Genomic DNA, 25,233 nt, shown 5'->3' with positions numbered 1-25,233 from the left:
TCATATTCTAAGCTTATTATTTTTCCTTTTGTGACAAATTTTTCCCCTTCTAATCTATTTTCTTCCTCCCGGGCCACAAATTTCCTTTCCTTACTCTGGGGCCCAACCCGGTCGTCACCACAGGCCACCCGTGACCTAGTCTTCGCACGCCGGCCGACAAGCGGGCCCCAAGTGTTGGGTCAGTCACCTCCGTCCGGGCCACGGCACGCACGCCCATGGGCGGCCCCCCCGGTTAGTTTGGATGCAGTCTTCCCCATGGGGATCCCCATCATTTCCCACGATAGCAGCCCACACAGAGTCCAGCGAAGCCCGTTGCTTGCGATTTTCTATCCCTAGTGAGCCCAATTTCCACACAGAATAGTGCTCAGCCTGTAGACACCGGGGAGCACTCCTCATCCTCTCGTCTCACAGTCTAGCTTCACTTGACTCACGGAGTCGATGGGGAGAGTGCCGCCGCCGCCTGCCGATCTCCTCCGACAACATCGCGACGGCAGCGTCTCCTCCTCCGGCGTCTCTACAGCGACCTCCTTGTTCGCATCAGGTGGTTCCCCATCCCCTCCCCTCACCACGCATCTCCCTGCCCCTGCTAGGGTTTCAAATCGAACTCTGTCTTGGCTCCAAATCCATGTCTTTACTCCCAAACTAATGCTTAGCTCCCCCTGGATTGGTGGATGGGGGGCATGGATGGATTTCTCCCATGGACCTCACCTCATCGGAGGCAAAGCAAGTAAATCCAGAGCCATCCTATCCTTCATGAGCCAGCCTATCCTCCACGAGCCATGGAAATTGAACCCCAACCCCATCCAAGAAAGGAGAATCTAGCTATATAGCCCCCTGCAAATTGACACCACCATGATGACCACTACAAAAAATCTGTTGATCCATGACGATTAAATTTTGTCACGGATCACTAAAAAAACATCATAAAGTAGTATCTATGACGATCTCAAATAGCGTCATGTATTGAGCATCATAGATCACACCTCGTGACGTTCCTTAAATTTTCGTCATTGATTGCTTGATTCATCGAACCCAAGCCCGTTTTCTATGACGAAAAATAACGTCACGGATTCAATTGCCACGTCACACAATGTCCACATGTCTTGTGACATGGCCGATGACATGGCCATTGACGTGGACAAAGAGGATGACGTGGCACTGACATGGCCGATGATGTGGTGCTGACATGGAAAGTTATGATGACATGGCCAACGTGGCTGCTAACGTTCATTTCAGCCCATAAATTTTTAAGCCCATCAAAGAGGCCCATCAAATTTCAGCCCGCTCAAACAATCAGCCCATTCATCATAGCAACATTTCAGCCCAAATGACATAGTAAGTTTTCAGCCCATTTATCAGAATTACACATATTAGGTCCAGTATATCATAATCTCAAAAAACAAAAGATTCAACATCTCATGTTATATTCAGAAGCACATCACAATAGTCAATAGTTGATTACACTTGTTCTCTAAAATATCAGTTGAAGTCAGATTAACACATACTCCCTTGCTTGCTGCAACCATTTTTTATAGAAATGTACCATCTTTTGGGTTGTGATGGTCAGTCTCTCGCATCCTTCCTTCCTTGCTGCAACCAGCAAATAAAAAAAACAACACAAAAAACTATTAGCAGGTAGTGTAGTTATTATATTTTGAATGTCCTTAAACATAACAAATCTGCAGTACAACTAACATATGTACAAACAGATCTTAGCATTTGGTTGCACCAACAGATCTTAAGCACATCCTACTGTATGAATGCTCATCCTAGTCAGGTAGCAAAAACCCTAAGTTCTAGATAAAAACAAGTGCATAATAGAAGAAAGACATCTATCTATTCTTCAAATATATACTAAGTTATCTCTAGTAAAATACTACTATCAGATATCTCTTGTAAATTACACGGGCACATTATTCAATCAACATGCAATGATAAAGTGAAGAGCATTCATGACATTAGACATCAACTAAGATCAATTTAGGTAAGTTTATTTATTTGTGAGTCCAAGTCAATATTAGGGTTCATTTTCAAAATCTGAAACAGTTGAGAAAATATATAAGAAGAATTCTAAGCATGTTAGACCAACTTTCTACATTTGGCTTCAAACATTACAAACCTCATAGACCTTCGGCTCCTTACATGCTTACCTGATACAAGTGCCAAGCTTGAGTAGACTATCAGATCAAACTGAGAGAAGTCTAGCTGCAATTGTTGCACTGTCGACGAGAAAAGACCTCAGCTGTTGTTGTCCCTGCACAAATAGCCTGAAAGTATATTGTTGCTTGTGATGAAACACATTCAGAGCCAATGCTCCTAGTTGTCCACATCAGAGGGAGGACAGATTACCTTGGGCTTGCGCATCGCCACGGCCACCGGCGAGGAGCTCTGGCCTCAAGACCATGGGAAGTGGAAGCATCAGAATAGCAACACAGCAGTTAGCACAAAGCATACATCAAGGGCACAATGAAGATATTTAATAATCATTACAGCAGATGATAAATGGAAAAGACAGAACAATGAAGAGATGTGCTCAAGCATTTGCTTTTCAAGAGACTTAAGTAAAAACACATCCATAGTTACGGTAGAGACTAGAGAGGCATAATAGATGTTGAGCATTAAGGCATTTAATCAAACAGGTTATGTGAATAAATCAGTCTGAAATGTTGCCTCGATATGGCTTTAAAAGATCTCTTTATCTGCAATATTGCACTAGCTTTATCATAGAATCACTAACTTTAAAAGAAAGTAATTATTGCAATTTCCAGGCAACAAAATTTCCAACTGAAACTTTCAGAATACATATGTGATTAAAAGAGGGTTCAATTTGTGATTTAAATTAACATGAACAGAGAAAAGATAGCTAGGCCAGTTTAATTAGAACTCATTTTATTTATCATCAAGTGAGCTAAGCAAGCAGTACTTTTAAGTTTATATAAATCACTTATTCACAAGAAACAAATGAGGGGAAATCAATCCAATACACGAGATTTGGTACAATTAACTGGATATTACAAGTTCGGTTGCAACAATGCATCACTAAATTAATTTCTGAATCAAGTACTGAACTATGAGATGCATGAAAATCTACCGTATGCATTCACTGGATTTACATTTTCAGCAAGAAAACTTGTGCCACGGAGCTACCAAAGGACCAGAACACACGAAGTTAGTCCTAGCTGTGGTACATTGTAGGTCATAAATGGAATTGTTTCACATAAAGTACAGAGTAAGGGGTGAGATTTCAGCAAATGAATCCACTTACTCGGCATGGATGGCGTCCTTCAGATAAAGCTCGTGAGGTGCACCTCCAAGTCTAATCGCTACCTTCAACCATCGAGGCGGAAGTGGAGGGCTCGAGGGCCAGGCACGGTTCCGCCCTTGATGCTGAGATTTGCGAGTTGCCTGCCCGCCTGTCAAATCAGAAGCATAAGGCGAAATAACCTCAAAAGGGAAGGTGCACATGCATGAATCGCTAGCAGAAATTGAATCGAGAAAGGAAAAAGAACACCAGCTGCCTCTCCACATCCCAGCGGCAGTGATGGATCCGGTGGCCACGGATCCAGTCAAGTTGGATCCGCGAGGTTACACCTGCTGATGCAAACAATGCTAGACGGGGGATGGACGCCGCTGAAGCCAGTCGTCGGCAAACTCCATGACAGGCAGCAGCACCGAACCTTCTACGCCTCGCCGAGCACTACGGCCGCTGCTCGTCGTCGGGTTGCAGTAGAGGCACCAGTTCACCACGTTAGAACGTGGATCTAAGGCTGAGGAAGATGGCTATGCCTATCTGCTTGCTGTGACAAGATAAAAAACAATTCATGATTAATATTAGTTGCAGCATGAGAGGATCCCTCACTACATCACAAACAAGATAAAAGGAACCATTCATGATGGGAGGCCTGGGAGCACCACGAGGCGCTCGTCGCCGGCGTCGACCTCATCCCGCGCCGCGCGGTCGACGTGCCCACCTCCTGGGATGGTGGCGGCGGTGGCCTCTGCCCGCCACGCCGGCCCCGCCAGGCCACGCCGCGAGAACCGGTTTCACCACCGCCGCCCCGCCCCGTCCCGCATCTCGGTCGTCGCCATCCCCTCCTGGCGCCGTGCTGGAGATGAAGGTGGGGGGTGTGTGCTGAACGTGAGCAGCAGAAGCTGGATCTGAGGAGGGCTAATGGAGGAGACGAGGGGAGATGGAGGCGAATACGGAGTGGGAGGTGTGGCGGCCACCAGAAGTGGGCGGAGGGGAGGGAGTATGCGGGCGGAGAGGAGCAGGTAGGGTTTCAGCCTATTTAACGTTGGGGGAGCACAATCGAAGCCATTGGATGCTCGATGGACGGCTGAAAATAGTTGGGCTATTTGGGCCGGATTCACCTGGTTTGGTTTCTTCTCTACTTAACATTTTTCTTTTTCTTTTCTCATTTGTTGCACCATTGTGAAGTAACACATACAATTAATTATTTATATATGCTAATATATTTTTTATATACAATAAACTACATTTTAGTTGTCTCGTAGAAGTATCAAGAATTTTTAAATAGATTTATTATTTTCTACCATTTAAATGAATTTCTGCACGCTTATCAAAAATAATTTCAAGTTGAACTATGGGTACCTCCAATAATATTTTAAAAAATCACAAAAGTATATTTAGACTCATAGTATGTTACATTATAACCAATATGTTTGAGATAAATGAAAATTATATTTATCTTATAGGGACAATTCTAGCTTCTATCTTCCAATTACAACATATTAATTATAATAATATCTACATTTGGTCAGAAAATTTTAAAACTTTACATGACAACCTAATAAGGGTTCATAAGCTTGTCATAAAAATTTCAAATGATTTTTGTAAAGTGAAAATATACATTATTCAGAGATGGATACATCTCTCACATAGTTTCATATAGTTCAAGTCAAACTTTGAAGTTTGTACACCATAAAGTCTTCCCTTGCTCATATACACCTCAGAATTGGTTGTAGACTTACATTTACTCTTCTAGTAACATTAGTGAATTAAAATTGCCACTTGTTGTGCAAAAAGTTTAGTTTTCTATTTTTTAAATAACTAATTAAGGCACCCCGTGAAAGTAGCTTGCAAAATGTAGCAACTAACATATAAACAAAAGCCACAAAATAAAAGATCATAATTTTAGAGAAAAATAGAGAAAAGAATCATCAAATTCAGAGTTCTTATGAGGGAGAAATACTAATTACAAAATTTAATTCCGGATTAAAAAGAAAAGATGAACCACGCATCTGTTCTTCATAAGATGGCCACGTTACAAAAGATAAGTATAAAACAAATTATGAATCACTGCTATGACAAACAAATGCTTGGCACAGTGGTTGTGCGCAGCAGTTTTATCTCCGTGACCCAGGTTCGAAGCCTCGTTGCGGCTTTTTTTTTTCCTCCGAACTATTACATTCGCGGCTTATTTTTTTCTCCGAACTAATACATTTGTATAAAATATTTAATACCAGCTGAAACAACAAAAAATGGTGGAGCGCAGTGGAAAGGTGGTGCCTCATATCCTAAGGACCAGGGATCGAATCCCTCTTTTTCTCTGTTTTCTTTTCATTCCGGGCGCTTGTTCTCCTCCGTTTTTTTTTACCACAGGTGGGCCCGCTCGCGAGCGACGCAAGCAGCGTGGGCTCCAAGGTGCTTTGTTCCCCTCCGGTTTTTCTTATCACTTTTTCTTTTCAATAAGGAAACTATAAGTTAAAAATGCTTAAACTTAGTGCAAAGAAGTAGGTAGTATAGTTGTAAAACTTTTGCCTCGTTAAGGAGTTAGAGGTTCAATTCCCGCACCACATGATGTTTTCGTACAAAATATTCTCATGCAAAACATATTATTGTGGTTTGAGTATGATATTAAATCCGTGATGATTCCTACTTTCACTCTGTGACGTTTTCAGATGTTTGTCATAAAATCTAGGCCCAAATGAAAGCCCATATGGATTATTTGCAAATCTGTGGCGAAAATTCATAAATTGTCGTAGATTATATCTGTTTATGACGGTTTTGTAAACGTCACGAAAAAATCATCATAGATTAAAGAATTTCTTCTAGTGGACCCCCTCGTCGAGCCGGCCTTCATCGCCCCTCCATCACCGGATCTAGATGCCGCCGCCCACGAAGCTGCCGCCAGCCATCTCATCTCCGGCCGAATTCCGACGTGGGTGAGCGCGTCCACGAGACCCCCTCCACCTCCTCTCTCTTTTCCCCCTAGGCCGCCCCAACTCCGGCAAGGAAAACTGCCAGGAGCCCTGTACGCCATGGCCATGCTCTTCAAGCTTTTGCACAAGGGCCCCTGCGGAATTCGTAACTCTTTAGCTTTTTCCTTGTGTCTTGCACGTTTCACAGATAAGCCCTTAGTAAGATTTGGTTCCTCCAAACCAGCCCAAGCCATGTTCTTTTTCGGATCTAACCCTAATCTCTGTCCTATTCTCGACTACTATTTGTTGTGCCCCGAGAAGTTATCTGCTAGCTCTAAAATCTATGTTTAATCGTGTTTAAGTTCCTGAAACCCTATATGGCTCATAGATTCATCGTTTTAGCTCCATTTTTGTCCGTTCCTGTGGTGTTAGCTTCATTTTAGCGTGAGATATCATTTTGCAGCGTTGTTGTTTCATAGTTCGTGTTTCATAATTAAATTTGAAGTTAATTTGATTAATGTCTATTTAGACTAGTGCTTCTAATTCAAAGCAAATTGGAGCTCTACACCAGTTTTTGTAATTAATGTTATGTTGATTAACTACCAACTTAAATGTGCCTTTTATATAACTTGTTTAGTTCAAACATGGACCATAAGGTTTTATGCTAGATGTTCTCACATGTATTTTGTTTTGCTAATTAAATATTTAATTGGTGTAATTTATACCTAACCAATCGTAAATAAAATGTGATTAAGTTCTACTTTGTCTTTACAATATAAATTATGTTGAGTTAATTCTAATATTGGATATTTATTTTAAATGTCCTCTAAATATGTTTTTCTTAATTAAAATAAATCTAGTATATAGTTTTCTGTACTATTATAATGAAAATCTTCCAATAGTTGTATCTTTTCAACCGTAACTCTATTTTCAGTCTTTCTTGAGCTTTCGCGATTGTAGCATCGAGGTCTACCCTTTAGTGCGTTCTTTTGTGGCTTTATTGGGTTTGATGTATCATTCTTTGTTGTTCTTGTTTGTTTCTTGTATGCTTGTGCCAATGCTTGTCATGAGTAGAAGGAACGCAATTCAAGAGATTTGAAGATTGAAGGTTAAGAGTTTCAAGAATTCAGTTAAAGACTATGAGCAGCTATTCTTTGGAATAAAGGTAAGTGTGTATTCCTTGAGCATGCTTCTGTCCAAGTAACCTTTATTGAGTATCTGAAGCTCCAAGAATTGGAGTGATTCTATGAGTCGTGACCCTACGTGAGACCCACATACTATTCAGGCAGGACCCATGTGGGACCCACTATTTTTCTAGAGGGACCCATGTACTATCTAGGCGGGACTTGCGTGGGACCCATAGACTATTTTGGCGGGATCCACATGGGACCCATGTACTATTCAGGTGGGTTGAGCTCATATTGTTTGGTGGGACTCATGGTTCTATTATGAAGATTCCTTTATCTTATAATATATTCCTTCCATTATTTGACAATATAAAATATATTTAACTACTTTCTACATATAAAAATAATAACTAGACTTTGTATACTATGTTCACATGTAGTAGACTTACTACTTTTTGGGTTTCAGTTCTACTTCATAAACTCACAAAATATAATTGAATTATTGGTTCATTGCTAATCTTACTTTTCGTCCTTACCAAATTAATAATCAATGTAAGCCAATCCATTAACTATACCTACTAACAAAAAACAAATAATAAATTTCTAAGGAAAAATTATTTTGTACCTCTATACTAAAATTCTTGAGATTGAGGTGCTCTCAGACTCTGAACTAACTATGCCACTTCACTGTAACTTTAACATTTGATTCAGTACACCAATACGATATTTGTTTTGACCATAGTAGATAATATCTTTCTGTTACTATTTTAGGTCAACATTTTCTGTATAGGCCCGCATGGCAGGCCAACCTAACTAGTTTATATCTATGCTTACATGCATTAATTTGACTGGGCCTATTAAATTATCCTTTGTTATCCATGTCCTTGAAGCCGGGTTTATCTTTATAGCTGGGTAGATTGCTTAGCTGCTATACTTTGGTTATGGGTGGTATAATGATGATGATGATATCAATACTTGAGACAATTGTTTACTGCTAGATGGATCTGTTGGATTGTTAATGAATATGATTAATTAAACCATGGTGTGACCAACCGGGACAATAGTGCAACAATAAGAACTAGGGCTCTGGTCTTGGCTAATTAATTAGATATCTCTAGCTTGTTAGTAGCTTACCGAAAGGCACAAGAGGGAGCCTGTGATGAGGGGTTTGCTGTCTACCAAGGGTGTACGCATTTGTTCGGCTTTTGTCACGCCTTGGGGAGGTTAACTCACGCAACTGCTGAAACCTCGTGGGCTACTAGGTGTTAGGGAGTCTTTGTAAAGGCCTCGTAGTATACCAATGCAGTCATACATCGGAAGTGTGATGATAGTGCCTGATTAGCACTGGGTGATGGGTAACATGACTTGTGAGGAAAGGGTGTGACCTCTGTAGAGTATAAAACTGATATATCAATCATGATCATGGTTAAGAGTGGTCTCGACTGTCGCATGAAAACTTAATTGAATTTAACTCAGTTATTTAATTGATCTAGCTTTAATTTGTTGTTGATCTCTCTTTTATCATAAATTTCGGTTGGAAAATATTTATATCCTAGTAAATAGGTTATAATAATTTAATGTTCATCAAAATGCTAACCGCAGTTATTTAGCCAAACTTTATCCTTGTTTAAGTCTTGTATGTCATTTATTTCCTTATACACTTGTTTAGTACCAACTATAAGTGTACTCATATTTGCTAAAACTGTTGCTGAGAAGAGAAAGTTGATGTGAAGTTTTCTGAACATATTGCTGAGTTCTAGGCGTATGCAATCCCCGGTCGAGTGTCGAAGAAGTGTGGAGTCTTCGTTTCCAGGAGAATATGTATATCTCTGATAGACCTTTTAGTCACCTTTTAGCTGTTGTAAGTGTCAGACTCGGGACAACGGGACTACTTATAGACATAGAATGTTCTAGAGTAAGGGATAGCTCATGGATGGACCTTACCTCTTTTGTAACTACCCGAATAGGCATAGAACTAGCTGCAGTACAAAGAAAACTACCCGATTATGTTGTAGTGGGACTCGAACTGTACTCGGCTAGGACTTTCCATGTAACCCTGTCCCCCCCGGATATATAAGGGCAGGCAGGGAACCCCTCCAAACAATCATCAACACCTAAGGCAATACAAATCACACAGGACGTAGGGTATTACGCAAACTCGCGGCCCGAACCTGTCTAAATATTTGTGTTCCTTGTACCATCGAGTTCTAGAGCAGCCGATCCCTACCTACAAACCCTACTGTTAAGAGTATTTCTGAGCAGGCTTGGCGGTAAACACCGAAAGCTGGCGCGCCAGGTAGGGGATTCGGCGAGTTCACCAACAAATTCGATGGCCGGATCAAGCAACGCCAACAGTGTGCCAGAAGGCACGACTTTCGTTTTTGGTTCCCAGGTTTGCACGGCTGATGGAACGGGAGGCTTTTCCAGCCACCTTGTCATGCCTAACTCGCCTAAATCGAAAACCCGCTCCCAACTCGCCGACATCCGCGAGTCTGCGGATCTCGACGAGAAAAGAGTTCCACCCGAACTTGACTCGGACAACCCAGGAAACATGACAACTCAAAACCGAACTCTTGGTTTGGTCGAGTTCGACACAAATTCTGATTCCAAAAGCCTTACTTTTCCAAAACTCTTGGAAAATACCTGGCTCATCTGAAGACAATCAAACGCCCTAAGATCAAAAATTCAGAACTACTCACCGGAGTAGATCAAGTTTCACGATCAATTGAGGGCTGCATCAAACTTGCAGAAACCGCTCTCAGCTCATCTACGCCACAGCAGAAACCCAAAGCACTAAACCCACCGTAGAAGAGGTCGGGCAATACGCTCTCAGGGGCCGATCGGGTAAATCCGAAGCTTGCCAACTGCATTAAGGTGGCTGAAAGCATTCTGCAAAACAAAGAGCAGAAATCAGGAGGAGGAATCTGCGGGGGAGCTGGTGAGACAAACCCCCGGCTTGATCGGATGGGACCGTCTATCTCCAGGATACCTCAGAGCCCTTCACCAAAACCTGCTCACACTCAGACTCCGAAACCAGTCGAGTCCAAGTTCGATCAGGGCTTTGATCGCTTCATGAACGGTCTCGAGAACTTTGAACCATTTGACGATCTTGAAGAGTGGTCAGACAACATCGAGCTGTTCATGGACGCTATGGCCAAACCAACCGAGCATGCCGACGCTCTTTGGGAACTGGCCAAGCTTAAAAAAGGAAAAGCCAAGGCCCCAGAACAATCCAGCAACTCAATCTATGACAAACCCTGGATTAAGGAGCCTGAGGGGCTAACTCCTACTCAATCATGGCTACACTGGATGAACGAGAACGCCCTCTGTGTAGAGATGGGCATACTGCTTCTCGCTCACCCAAAGCATACATACTCAAAAATCGGTGGGCTAACCGACTCCGAATCCGAGTACTCCTCCGATCCGAAGGAACAACTGGACGACCTAATCCAGTATAATAAACAAGTCGAGTCCAACTCGGCTAAGAACCTCAAGTCCGATCAGGACTCCCTCCCTAACCTGATTATATATGCAATGCCACAAGGACGGATGGTGCACCTCAGGAAGGCACAAGATCCCAACGCTTCTGCCTCACAGCTAGCGGATCTGTCTTATCAACAGAGTAATCCTTTAGACCCGTCCTCAAGCAAACAAGACCAAGAAATTCAAGACCTCTGCCGCGAAATTCTCATGGTTCGTATCGCCGAAAAACCTGAAGGCGATCCCACGGAGCATCTCAACCTCGACGACTACAATTCTGATGATTTCAACGAGTACCTTTGCGACAACACTGAAACTACTCCTCCTACAATCACAGAAGCCCAAGTTACTACCAAAGAGAATCTACCTGTTGCTGCTCCTCCTCCAGCGGTGACCGTCACCGTCCAACTGGACGAGCAGCATCCAGCAGAAGATCCCTATGAACGTTGTCACCAGCTCAACCAGAAGAGAGCGTTCAGGCATCAGCGCCTCGTTAACACCCTACAAGAACAACAAGGCGACAACTACGACTACTCCAACTGCGACCTCCGCAGTGTGATCAATGTTGGGCATGATGCGCGCAACGTCATCATCTCAAGAAGAAAGGAACGGGAGGAAGTCGAGGCATACATCCCTTCTTCCAACTACCGCATCCCGCCAAAGGCTTCCATATCTTTCAAGTAGTACAAGCCGGCAACCACCATTACCCATCCTCAGGGTAAACCACGCACCCAGCATCAAGCTGAATCGTCTCAGAGCGAAAACAGGATCAACAAAGAGCTTTATCCACCCAAAGAGCTCTCACACGATCTTCTAGTGTGACTCACTCCGCAAGGCCCTTGGGGCACTTCTCCTAAAGGAAACACCACCAAAAAATCTAGTCGATCTTTGCATCAACTAGTGGTACTAGTCGACCATCATATCGACTAAGTTCCTTTTTCGAATAAGTCTTATTCAGTCATGTAAACTATTGCTCATGTCCAACGAGCAAGGGGTAGGTCTTAAGAGTCAAAGTCTGTCACTTTATAGTTATTGTAATTTCGACAAATCCAAATAAAGTTGATTTCTCCTATATCGACTACTTGGCTCTCGCTCACACGACCAATACCCCATCTCGAAAGTCTTGCTCAACATTAGAGCAGCTATCGAGTAGTTTTTATGATTCATACTTGGGTGCTTTTTGGGCATTTATGTCTTGGGCAACCTAACGGGGTTCGTACCTAACAGTTCTGTCCTAAAAGGCACTCTAGTCCTCTGGTAGGACACCCTACTCGCCCTGCTCGAGTAGGTCTTGGATACTCTTTCGGCACCTTCATCTTGGTCAACCCGACGGGGTTACTCTAGTCCTTGGTTAAAGGACACCTTACTCGCCTTGCTCGAGTAAGTTTTGGATATCCCTTCGACATTTATGTCTTGGGCAACACGACGGGGTTCGTACCTAACAGTTCTTTCTTACGGATTACTCCAGTCCTTGGTTAAAGGACACCCTACTCGCTGGCTCGAGTAGGTCTTGGATACTCTTTTGGCACCTTCATCTTGGGCAACCCGACGGGGTTAATACCTAATAGACTTGCCCTAAGAGTTACTCCAGTCCTTGGTTAAAAGGACACCTTACTCGCCTTGCTCGAGTAAGTTTCAGATATCTTTCTGACATTTACGTCTTGGGCAAACCGACGGGATTCGTACCTAATAGTTCTGTCTTAAAGATTACTCCAGTCCTTGGTTAAAGGACACCTTACTCGCCTTGCTCGAGTAAGTTTTGGATATCTTTCTGACATTTACGTTTTGGGCAACCCGATGGGGTTCGTACCTAACGGTTCTGTCTTAAGGATTACTCCAGTCCTTGGTTAAAAGACACCTTACTCACCTTGCTTGAGTAAGTTTTGGATATCTTTCTGACATTTACGTCTTGGGCAACCCGACGGGGTTCGTACCTAATAGTTCTGTCTTAAAGATTACTCCAGTCCTTGGTTAAAGGACACTTTACTCGCCTTGCTCGAGTAAGTTTTGGATATCTTTCTGACATTTACATCTTGGGCAACCCGACGGGGTTCGTACCTAACAGTTCTGTGTTAAGGATTACTCTAGTCCTTGGTTAAAGGACACCTTACTCGCCTTGCTCGAGTAAGTTTTGGATATCCCTTAGACATTTACGTCTTGGGCAACCCGACGGGGTTCGTACCTAACAGTTCTGTCTTACGGATTACTCCAGTCCTTGGTTAAAGGACACCCTACTCGCTGGCTCGAGTAGGTCTTGGATACTCTTTCGGCACCTTCATCTTGGACAACCCGACGGGGTTAGTACCTAACAGACTTGCCTTAGAGTTACTCCAGTCCTCAGGTAGGACACCTTACTCGCTCTGCTCGAGTAAGTTTGGGATGTTTCTAGAATATTCACGTCTTGGTTAACTCGACGAAGTTCAATCCTAACAGTCCTATTCTAGAAATCAATCCAGTCCATTAATAGGACATACTACTCGATACGATCGAGTAGTTCGGGCCATTTTCGTAAACAGCTGCATACTATCTGGGTAACCAAATAAGGTCTATCCTAAATGGTCAACTATGAAAACCCCTCAAAGAGTATAGATAAGCCCTTGATACTGTAAAATAAGTTGACACAAGTTTCCCGCTTGCTTGGTTTACTATGGGAATCTCCGTTACAGAATCTTTTTGCCTCGAGTACTTGACGGGTACTACTCGCTTGCTTGAGATACAAAAAGAACTCCTATTTTCCCTTAGTACTCTAAGTAGTTGTCGAGAGCTTCCTGTCTTCTTATCTATCATGAAACTTATTATACCTCCTAAAATACTCAATAAGAGTTCTCCCCCCAATTGGACAACAAAGTTCATATTAGCCACGTGCTAATTGAAAATTTTTCCTCCAAAAAGGAAATTCATACTAAGCTACGGCTTATACACATAGAATGTTCTAGAGTAAGAGATAGCTCATGTATGTACCTTCCTCTTTTGTAACTACACGAATAGGTATAGAACTAGCTGCAGTACAAAGAAAACTACCCGATTATGTTGTAGTAGGACTCCAACTGTACTCGGCTAGGACTTTCCATGTAACCCTGTCCCCCCGGATATATAAGGGCGGGCAGGGACCCCCTCCAAACAATCATCAACACCTAAGGCAATACAAATCACATAGGACGTAGGGTATTACGCAAACTCGCGGCCCGAACCTGTCTAAATCTTTGTGTTCCTTGTACCATCGAGTTCTAGAGCAGCCGATCCCTGCCTACAAACCCTACTGCTAAGGGTATCCCTGAGCAAGCCTGGTGGTAAACACTGACTGTAAGTCTTTTTTTTTTGATATTGTTATGACATCGCTATATGTATGGAACTTAATTATGTATACATATAGTTATGCATTTGTTTTTCTTTTAAAATCTAGATGTGACATGTGGTCCTATAAGAAGCGCAAGACATTAGCACTTAATACATAAACATTTAGAGTGATAAAGATTATAAGCTGACCAGAAACTAGATATTAGTAACTCCAAAAAAATCATGAATCTGGAACTGAAGATATGCCATTTATTTATAATTTTGACTAAATACAAATATTTAAATCACTTTATTTCAGCATTCAAACTGCAAGTCCAATATGGATCTCGGAGGAGGAGCTGTGGCAAGGTGGGATAAATTCTACCAAAACGGAACATATGGACCAAACACTAATGGGTCATGGTTTTACACATCAATATTTTAAATTTGTAGCCTATTTTCTATCTGTTGCAATTTTTATCTCTCAAATAAGACCTTTTAGGGTTTGAACATTTTTATATTGGAGGTTCCAACAAAAACTATTTGAGATAAGAGACTTAGTTTATATCTGAGGGAAACAATAGATCCAGCTCTTATTCAATAATTTGAACACCGAGGGTTTTCAAGATGTTTGGGATAACCTTCTCTGCAATTGCGACATATTTGTGCCTCTAGGTAACATAAAAAATCAATGTCCCACCACATTGTTAGCATATAAAAAGAGTATGGATCTCTACATTGTATTCTAATATAAAGGGAAATAGAACCTCAATTGTCCAACTTAAACTAATTTGGAATTGTTGGAGTTAATCAATTCAATCTTTGACTACTCAGCCTTTTTATTATAATGAGTTTGAAGTGATTGACTTAAACAAACTAATAACAAAAACATCATTTATTTGTTTGTTGAAGGAATATTATGGATTGTGGCTACAATATGTCTATTGTGTCAGCCTGTGTGTAATTTCTCTAAAGTTTTGCTTTGTTGCTCTATGATTATAGGTAATCTTTGTCCAAAATATTGGTTCTTCAACATTGCTTTCTAATAATTGTGAACTGCTGCTACATTATTGTGTTAAGTGGTTGTTTCAATCCGTGTAAGAAGTCGGCATGTTTTTAACTTTTTATCAGAAGTTAGAATACGTTTGTTTTCAACTGATTGAAGTAAGAAAAAAAAGTTCAAATGTTGTATTGGTATGCTGAAATAACACACCTTAGGTGACACTAGTTGTTGAAAAAATGATAGTCCGAGTAGCTGCACAATATATTTTTCACAAAGCTGCATATCCGAGAGTAGTATTGTTGGCTTGATGAAATCCAAAGCAATCCATTCGTAAATAAGACCATCTTTAACTATTTTGTGACCTTTTGGAAAGATTGCACAGTAGGTAAAGCATAGCTTCAAGCATGGAGACATATAGCTATAACTTAACTTCAAGGATGCAAGAACTTGATTTGACAAAGAGAAATCATCTGAAACGGGTTTATTCCAGATATGACTGTCTTTCACTTTCATCCATTCTTCAAAATTCAAGGACCGTAAAGTGAACCCAAGAGATAGAGCTGCTAAAGCAACACCACCACACTTCCGAGCAATCTCTTGTCCTATACCCATTAGCTGTTCTTTGTCATTTCTATCTTCAAAACCACTTCTTTGTTTTATTATATCCCAACACATGTCATTTGTCAAGGGCAATATCTTGTGTGGTTGAAGGTTAGTACAGATTCTATCTGCAACACATTCACTGCGTGTTGTGACTAAAATAGTGATGTTGCTCTCCTCGTGATATAACATATCCTTCAACTTCTGCAACAGGAACTGATTCTCCTCCCATCGGTCATCTAAAACAATCAGAATCTTCTTACCACGAAGTAGTTCCTTGAGGTAACTATGTATCATCTTACTTTCATTAGCCAGGCTCTCTTTTCCAAATAGCTGTAAAATTATAGGCTTATAAATCTTATTGGAGTCAAATCTCTGGGACACATGGACCCATACCTGAGAATAACAATTGAACATTGGATCATTATAAATCAGTCTTGCAAAAGTTGTCTTGCCAATGCCTCCAATACCATGTATAGGAAGGATGACGACCTTTTTTGACATGGCCTCAAGCAAAGAGGCCATTACTTTCTCTTTTTCTTCTCTCCTCCCTACAATGTGTTCTTCTACTATATCTGATGATGTTTCCAATGCATCGTGAAGTTCCAGCTCATTGCAACTCGGGTCTGACCTCAAAACAATATTCTGGTGTTGATCAGTGATATCCATTGATTTCGTTCTCATCTCTGTCTTGCTATTATGCATTGTCTTTCTGGAAGCAGTTCCGTGACATCCTTTTTTAGGAAGCTACAAGATTCTAGTTGGTATTGTCAACAAACTAGACAATTCAAGTAAAGTCACAAAAATGTTTTTCCCTGGTCAACATTGGGACAAACCATTTCTTTGAAATGTGTGATTCAAATAATATATTTGGAAATAAAATTTTTATGACATTTCAGGTAATATAAGTATTGTTAGTATTGCATTGTTAACCTCAGTCATTATTTATATATTGGAGTTCAAAGTTTGACAACGATGAATCATAAAATGGAAAATAAATTGGATTAGAGGAAATAGTGTTTAATTAGTGCACAGATTTTAATTTTTCTATTTGTCACAAATTAATATTGGACCAATGTTACACAATAAATTTATCATGTCATTGTATTTTTTAACAAAATTATTTAGTACCTAAAAGAAATTAATCAAGAGTTGTTGTCCCATGTGCCGATTATCCACTTTCTACAGAAAATATAACAATATAATTTTTGATTTCAAACAAAAGATAATATAAACTATAACTGAGTTGAGATTTCTTCCTGTGAATAATATGACTTAACTTAATAAATATCAGTTTTAGAGGATTCAAAACCTGATTTATGTTCTTAGGCTCATCAATCATGGAGGGATGAACATTGTTGAGAATTAATTTCTAATACACTCAAAATACATAACTAAGTGAATCGAACACATGATTGTCCCTGTAGTATGATTATTTCCAATCCTACTATATATCCATTGTATGCCTCAATAAGTTGCTATTAACTACCTTGCCCGTGTCACATTCAAGATCATTCAGCTTCTCAGTGATCTACATGATATCAGGCCTTTTCTGGATAACGGCCTCCACACAGTTCAATGCTATCTGAGTGCATGTTTCTACTTGGTGGCAATATGCTTCAAGCAAATACCAGTACATGTTGCTTCCAACCTATTCCTCCAATATCTTCGGACCTAATAAAGAGAAATATCAAGCTGAGCTGATACAAGTACAACATAAATATGACATAGTATTAAATTAAAAGATGTTCCTGTTAAATGAAATATCGTTTCTCACTTGATCAATAAATTCATCTGAAGACTTGTCTGGACATTTGGGGTAGTCCTTGGGTCCTGACACTATCTTTATAATTATGACACCCAAACTGAATATGTCAAACTTTCTTGAGATTTCACTTTTGTCGATGTATTCTGGTGGCCGGTACCCACTGCAGATCATGGCATGCAACAATTTATTAATGCACGTGTTTTGTTGGATTAGACAAAGGATATGTCCACCTGAGCCATTCAACTTACTCTGTTCCATAAAGATGCTGTGTGGTACATGCTAGTTCCTTACCAAAGATTCTGGATAAACCAAAATCTGCAATCTTTGGCACCATGTCCTTATCTAGCAATATGTTGTCAGGTTTTAAGTCCAAGTGGTAGATAGGTTCTTCCAACTCATCATGAATATACTTTAGACCCTCACAAATTCCCTTAATTATTTTGAACCGTGTGTGCCAGGCAAGTTCATAATCTGCTTTAGCAAGCAAAAAGATTATTAATGAAATGAAAATATATACAATTTTGTTTCAAGACATACCAAAAATGAAGCTGCATCTTACCAGAAAGATGCTTTCCGAGGCTCCCTTTGTGCAAATACTCGAAGCAGAGAGCTATATGTAATTCATCAACAAACCTCTTACTTCCATCAGGTAAGATAAAAAGTTCTTTCTCTGTTTCATAGCAATAGCCAAGAATCTGTACAACATTTTGATGCTTAAGGTTTTTGAGGTTACAAAACTCATTTTGGAACTGCTTCAAGTCAAGGTTGACATCACGACTAAGCTTCAGTTTTTTCACGGCAACATCATTACTGCTTTTAGTTACTCCCTGCCAAATATATATTGTCAGTACTCAGTACAAGTTGACCATTTTCTCTGCGCACTACTTTATATAAGCAAGAAATGAAGGTTTAGGCACTGTTTTATTTGTTGTCTGATGGTATTACCCGATTCAGATATGAATGTAGTGTACGCTTGTAGGACACTTTTCAGTAACACTATATTGTTTCCATGCACTACGTGGTGTGCTGGCCGGACAGACTTATTGAGAATATATATTTCTTTATAAAAGTCAACCATGCCCAAATCTTACCTTGTAAACAACTCCAAATGCTCCTTCACCAAGTATCCGCTCCTCGGCGAAACCATCTGTAATTTCTTGTAAGAATTGAAATGATACATCCTCCTTCATAGTAGTAGAGCCAATCCAGCTTCCCAGGCTGAATTGCTGGGCTGGCAGGTCCTCTAGTGCGTTGCCATCATGGTCTGCATCACTTGGACCGCTCTTTTCATCCTTTGCCATTAACGATTCAAAATCTCTTGACAGCTTAAGGACATTTCTGCAAAAGGAGAAGCAAGGAACCACGTCGACAAAAAGTAACAAATGAGCAGGCATACATGGCCCTTCAATACTAGGACGAAATTCTTCACCTTCGCTGCTTTGATGCCTCACGTTCATATTTGCTCTCATCATAATTCTCCTTCGAAGATCCAGACTCTCTTGACAGCAGTCACGTTGGATGGCTCGTATTGATGTCAATCACATCCCTGATCGTGTTCTCTAAATCTTACATCTTCATCGTCGCGGCACCTTTGTTCTGAAAAGAAACGTCATCATGATTGTGCACGAGCTGGTCAGAATCAGGCGAGACAGATTTTCAGAAACTTTCTTGCATCATACCTTTAGTTTTGGTTCCGGCCTCATCATATGAAACAGCTTACCATTTAATTCCTGAAAAGAAAGTTTGCTTTTGAGAAAACTAGGCAGGTTGGCGCGCTTTGCGCGCCTGTAGCAAAAGATTTGATGTAAAATAATAATAAAAATATATTATTGTATATTACAGTTAAAGCAATATCGTGTTGATATATTTTGGCAACGTGTTGATGTATTGAATGAAGTGTGATAGGTATAGTTGATAGATTGTCATATAATTATATTTTGCGAGTTTATGAAGTGGAATTAAAATCCAATAAGTAGTAGGGGCTAGCACGTGTAGACGTAGTGTATGAAATATGGTTATTGTTTTCATGTAAATAAATAATTAAATATATTTTGTGGGTGGATTCCAATTGAATATTATGTGGGTAACACCTAGGGCCCACATGGGCCCTGTATAAATAGTACATAGAAGAATTTATTTTGTGTATGTTAGTAGATATAATTGATGGATTAGCTTACACTAATTATTAATTTTGGTAGAAAAAATAATAGGGTTAGAAATGAATGTATGATTCAATTATATTTTGCGAGTTCACAAAGTGAAAATAAAATCCAATATATAATAGAGGTAAATGTAGTATATAATTTTTTTTCATAAAAAACTAAACATTTAAACACATGGGCCACTTTTTAATTTTTTTATTTTTAATTTCGAATTATATTTTTTATTATGAACAGTACCCGGTGGGGCCCACATGAATAGTATTTTTTTTTATTATTTTTATTATGAACAGTACCCCCGGTCCCACATGAACAGTACATTTTATTATTTTTTTAAATGATGAACAGCACCCCCGGGCCCACGTGGGGCCGCGACGCATGAGCGCCCGCCAATTCCTGGCGCGTTAGTATAGTACTCAATAAACAGACAACAAAGTTTTTGCAATTTCCTTTTCTATTGTAATTGCTAAAGCTTGCATTTACTACGGTGTTGAAATTGGCAGATAAGTGAATCTTTATGAAGTTAGAAAACATATGTTTTTACATTTATAAATCAGTCCACCGTTATATACTTCCATGTTTTTATTTTTTGTTTGTAAAATAAAACAGGACAACCTTTTCCTCTTGAAAAAAAGGAAGGAAAATATATCATAATATATACTGTTGATCAAAATTCATCAATCCATCCTTATATGTTTTCTTTTGTTTGTAAAAGAAAACACGGCAACCTTTTTCTTTTAAGAAAAAGGAAGGAATATATATATATATATATATATATATATATATATATATATATATATATATATATATATATATATATATATATTACTACTGCAAGAGCGAAAACCTCTAAGAAATGTAACTGAGAATAGACCCGATATATGCTATGATGATAAAAAGGAGTAGCCAATGTAAATAGAGAACATTATAATGGATAGATTGGCAGGGTACCTACTATGAATCTGATGCGAACGAGCTTCATCTTATTCTCCTGTGATTTGCACCACTGAACTAGTTCAGGACAGTCACTAATTTTTAGCTCAGAGAGGCTCTTTGGTAGGCTCTTGATGCCATTGCAATCGTGTAACACGAGCACCGCGAGAGACGTGAGGTCTCCTAACCTCTCCGGCAGTGCCACAGTGCTGTTTTTGCATTCTTGCACAATCAGAATTTTGAGGGAGGAGATACATTGAAGCAAATCTGTTGAGCTGCATGTCAGATCACTGCAGCCACTAATTTCTAAGTGTTTGAGGCAGGGGAGGTGGCGGAGCAAGTTCCACTGATGCAGAGGTGCCTCACAGCGTGCCACGTGAAGCGATTCAGTTGCAGCAGAAGAGGAAGCACTGATGTGACCTCCGTTCTCCCATGACGACAATACAACTTGGTCACTACTATCTATGTGCACTTTCCTACCTGGAGGCGAGCACGCTTTGAACCTCAACAAGGGGCAGCGATTTATCATCAAACACTCGAGTTTTGGGAACGTGAGCTCATTCAAACCATCCTCGCCACTGGAGTATGCCGCGTTCCACTCTTCCAGGCATTCCATATGGGATAGGGAAAAGTCCACAAGTCGAGGAAATGCTCTTCTGCCCCCTAGAAGTCCCCATCGATCTTCCTAATGCTGTCCATTCCTTTGATACTCAGCGACCGGAGGTTTGGTAACTGACCAAGTGGTGGTAGGACGTTGCAACTGGGCAGGTCCCGTAGGGTAACATTTGCCAGGCCAGGTAGATAAGTAGCAATGCTCATCATCCAGGATGGAAAGCTAATGCTATTATATCGCTTTAGCGATAATATTTTCAGTGTGTTTGGTGGCTCCAGTTCTCTTAAAACTTCCTTATCGTCGAGAAATCTCTTAGCATCCCTAGTCCATGACAATTCCAAATTTTTAATACTATGCTTTTTAGCCAGTTTTGTTCTCTTTGCCTCTTGGGCAGACTTCACATTTTCAAGCCTGCTTATCTCCAAGAAAGTTGGATGTTTATCCTCGAGCTCACAAAGATTGCTGCTGGATTCGCTATCACCAGCATGGACCACAAAATGTGGTAACAAGGCTGTTGTACTATTCTTGTTCTGGGGCAGAGTGGACTTATCTAACCGTCGGCAACCAGTTACATGTAGAAACTTCAGACTATTAATTGCAGATACACTAGCTGGCAGCTTCTCTAGATTTTGGCAATATGAGAGGTCTAGTGTATTTAGCTTCCCGAGGTTCTCAATGCTTTCAGATATGGTAAGCAGATTAGCATTCGAACCTAAATTAAGGTACTCTAGATTGGAAATACTACTGACGCACTCAAGTAGACTGCCAAACCCAGTTTCATCTCGCAGGCTAGCATTTAAATTTAAATACCTGAGTTTAGTGAGATTGACCAGGGCTTGCTGTAATCCAACACAAGCGACATGGGATAAATTCAAATAATGCAGTCCTGGCAGGCCGCCCATTGCCTTTGTTGGGTCTCCAATCTTTTGACAATTTTTTAAGTTCAAATGCTCCAATCGGCTCAACCTCAACAATACTGAAACACCTGTAATACAATAGCAATTTGACAAATCCAGATGCGCCAATTTTTCTAGATTCTTGAATGAGTCTGGCAATGCATGTATTCTTTTACAATTTGATAAATCAAAATGCAACAACCTTTCCAGTTTTCCAATTGACTTTGGTAGGGCGCTAATATTGGATCCATGAAGATTGAGATAAACCAAATTCGAGAGCTTGGTGATACATTCTGGAACAATTGCATCCTGGATCTCTGGAGCAATAAGATATCTCAACTCCTTCAGTTTTCCGATGGAATCTGGCAACCTCTGTATGGGGCACTCGCTTAAATCCAATACTCGCAGGGATCTAGCAGGTGCAAATGCAGCACTGCTTAGTTTCCTTCTGCAACCTTGCAGAAAACGCAGTGCTATTAGTCTTTCACGAGAAGTCAAGCATAACTCCAGTGGCCTGCTACAATCCCTGAGCAATGCATATTGGCAACTGCTTCCCCCAGTATTGCCTTGTTTGCTCTGATCCAGAATTTTGTTGCCAAGGAGTGAAATTGCCAAGTCATGCACCAGATCGTGCATAGTGAAAAACGTAGCTTGTGCGTAGTACGCTTCAGAAGTCTGCATCAATAGTATTATCCTAGCTAGTGTCAGGATTTTTCAATTCTACTTATTAAATTATGTAACAACACAACATAGATCAAAAGCCAATGAGCATATATACCAGGCTCAATCCACAATTTTTTCCATACGAGCCGTACTATGAGTAAAAACGAAAACAATCTTATTATCTCTACAACTAATAAATCAAAGGAGGCGATGATCCGACCCTGCGACCCTCGCCCCTCGCGCTCCGTCGTCCCTCCGCTCGGGCGATCGTCTCGCCACCTGCAATTTTTTGCCATGCGATCGATCATCCTGCCACGCGTTATGCTGGCACCGTCCGATCGTACCAGCGCCCACACCCAGCCTACCAGGTCAGCGGATCGCGGATCGTGCGCCCTCGCCCCACCTCGCCCCCGCGCCGTGCACCCCGACCTCCATCCTCTGCCGCCGTCCTCGCTGCGTCCAGGCCACCACACCCTGAGTTCCAACCTCCGCAGCCGTGCCTGACTGACGATCCCCTTACTACAGGCAGATCCTCCTCCGCAGGGCCCGAGCCGTGGGTGGATCGAGCCAGCTCAAGTCATCGGGATCAGGTATTCTCTCCTATACAGGCTTCAATTGGTGATTCCATTTGTAAAATTTCATCTTTCCACAATTTGTGCCTCGCTATGCTACAACTTTAGATTGAGGGAAGAATGGCCCAATAAATTAAAGCAGTAACGGTGCAGAAGGTGATGCTGAAGCTGTTGACATCAATGGAGCTCGCTAATAGGTTAGAAAGTTGTGCCTCACGATGCTCTTCTCAGGTTGGAATATGCATAGATGATGATGCAAGAAAAATGTTGAATGATTGTGGTGTCTTTTTACAACTATTTATGGATTTATCAATCCTAGCAAATGTCAAGTTAGCTGGGCCTACAATAAGATGGAATCTTGCTGCTTTAACTAAAAAAGATCACATGCAAAGAGGTATTTTGATGGTATTAAGTTTTTTCCCCTCACTAGCATAGCGTTGTTTGTAACATGACAGGAAATTAAATTTCTTTTTCAGCTGTTTATGTTCGGTAGGTTGTTAATCACTTCGTTGCTTAAGTTAGTATTTGGTAATACTGAAGTACATAACCCGGATTACTTATTAAATACAAACATTTTTGTCAATAAATGTGAAGCTCAAAATTCTTTTCGTTATTCACTCATGGTTTCCTGGTTCCCTTGGACTTCAGGTGTTGAAATGCTCTTTACCAACTGCAAATTTCCTGCAGTTGCCAAATCCAAGCTACATAAAGGATGAAATTGGGAGGCCGATGTTCGCACCAAGCAGAAACTTCAGTTTGCGGCTACAGATGCTTACATCTCGTAGTAACTATGTGAGGTATACGAAGACACTGATCAACTTACTTTGTCTCAAATTTGAGCAGTTCTGGCATAGCAAATTGAACAGAGTTCAGCAACTCTGGAGGAACAACAGAAGCATCTTGAATTTTGTTCTTCTATTGGCCTATAAAATTTCCCCATTTTACTAGATTTTTCTTTACGAGGATCTGATCCCGATGCAATTAGTCTTAACTCTCTTATTGTTATCACCTAACTCTAGTTGGAATTAGTTCTCTGCTTTAGAACAACTTCCTCTTTTTTTTTCTCAAACACACAGGAGAGCTACGCATCATTGTTTAGAACAACTTTCTCTCAAACAGTTTTGACAGACCTTGAATACTTGGGAACACTAAAAATAAAATTCCTTCCAATTATATTTTTGTAGCTAACATGTCTTATCCCTTCTCATTTTTCTTTCATGCAAGCAGACTGGTGAAATATTTTTTGAGTGCTAGAAACTTGTACAGGACACAATTTTCAAAAACACCTACCAGATATTACAGCTAAAATTTCCATCTGCAGAACTATGACCTAGGTTCTAAAATATTTTTTTGCATGCCAGGTTCAAGGGGCATATCTTGTCAGCTCCATTCACTGAAGTATGTATGAGGTTTAGACACTGATTTTTGTCCGCCGATTGCAGACAAGTATGAGGTTCTACACTATGCCGCTGTGCTAATTCTCCTTCCTTTTCTATTACAGTTCTGCATTTGATTTTGTGTAATGGATACTAGCATGGTTATTTCTTGTCACATCGCGATCTTAGTTAGGTTTTGCTTTACATCATGTAGTTTATATAAGATGCCTACATTTATGACATCATTGGGAAGTAGTATATAGACGGACTTGCAGTAGATTAGACTTGACATTGCTATTATATTTTTTAGCTCGATGCTGGAGAAAGCAAGGAAATCAATCTCAGAAAGCAGGGCATGCTGTCGAAGCTTTTGAGCTGGTACATGTATTTCGGCGGCAGAGATGACAGTAAATTATTTGTCAATCTTGCTATTATGAGAAATTTGATTTGTTCAATGTCAAATGTTCAAAATACTTTGAGGGATGTGTAATTTACACAATTCTATTTACATCATAGCTGATGTATGACCTGTAACAAAAAGATCACCGTAATTTTGAATAAAATGGTTTTTGTTGAATTTATTTTTGGTACCATTGCATGAATGT

The 25,233-nt window shown here is 40.5% G+C and overlaps 2 protein-coding genes and 2 long non-coding RNA genes across 11 annotated transcripts; 1 reads left to right on the top strand and 3 right to left on the bottom strand.

The window, feature by feature from the left end:
• Nucleotides 1-1,301: 1,301 nt before the first annotated feature.
• Nucleotides 1,302-4,275, bottom strand: LOC120644142. Of its 7 annotated transcripts, none has more exons than XR_005663451.1 (5): nucleotides 3,886-4,275; nucleotides 3,266-3,797; nucleotides 2,350-2,393; nucleotides 2,151-2,254; nucleotides 1,302-1,590 (listed from the first exon to the last, which is right to left on the bottom strand). It is a non-coding gene; the product is annotated as an uncharacterized LOC120644142 (long non-coding RNA). The 7 variants fall into 7 exon arrangements; XR_005663449.1 differs by having other exon boundaries at nucleotides 2,151-2,267; nucleotides 3,886-4,274; XR_005663446.1 differs by having other exon boundaries at nucleotides 2,151-2,267; nucleotides 2,350-2,388; nucleotides 3,886-4,274.
• A 10,588-nt stretch (nucleotides 4,276-14,863) lies between these two features.
• LOC120644141 (putative disease resistance protein RGA1) lies at nucleotides 14,864-16,821 on the bottom strand. The gene has a single exon (XM_039920704.1). The coding sequence runs from the start codon at nucleotides 16,351-16,353 to the stop codon at nucleotides 15,121-15,123; it is 1,233 nt and encodes a 410-aa protein (XP_039776638.1). The 5' UTR covers nucleotides 16,354-16,821; the 3' UTR covers nucleotides 14,864-15,120.
• Nucleotides 16,822-16,957: 136 nt separating this feature from the next.
• LOC120645536 (cysteine-rich receptor-like protein kinase 26) lies at nucleotides 16,958-22,653 on the bottom strand. Its single transcript, XM_039922320.1, has 6 exons — nucleotides 22,220-22,653; nucleotides 18,508-18,754; nucleotides 17,976-18,243; nucleotides 17,665-17,887; nucleotides 17,426-17,576; nucleotides 16,958-17,322 (listed from the first exon to the last, which is right to left on the bottom strand). The coding sequence occupies exons 1-6, from the start codon at nucleotides 22,651-22,653 to the stop codon at nucleotides 17,248-17,250; spliced, it is 1,398 nt and encodes a 465-aa protein (XP_039778254.1). The 3' UTR covers nucleotides 16,958-17,247.
• A 370-nt stretch (nucleotides 22,654-23,023) lies between these two features.
• On the top strand, nucleotides 23,024-25,209 carry LOC120644140. 2 transcript variants are annotated; one of them, XR_005663444.1, is made up of 5 exons: nucleotides 23,024-23,270; nucleotides 23,361-23,449; nucleotides 23,901-24,049; nucleotides 24,614-24,698; nucleotides 24,939-25,209. It is a non-coding gene; the product is annotated as an uncharacterized LOC120644140 (long non-coding RNA). The 2 variants fall into 2 exon arrangements; XR_005663443.1 differs by having other exon boundaries at nucleotides 23,025-23,270; nucleotides 24,614-24,705.
• The last annotated feature ends 24 nt before the right edge of the window (nucleotides 25,210-25,233 follow it).

This window comes from Panicum virgatum, chromosome 8K (genome assembly GCF_016808335.1).
Source record: "Panicum virgatum strain AP13 chromosome 8K, P.virgatum_v5, whole genome shotgun sequence".
In the NCBI taxonomy this organism is placed as follows: Eukaryota; Viridiplantae; Streptophyta; class Magnoliopsida; order Poales; family Poaceae; genus Panicum; species Panicum virgatum.
This window is presented reverse-complemented; position numbering and strand designations above follow the sequence as displayed.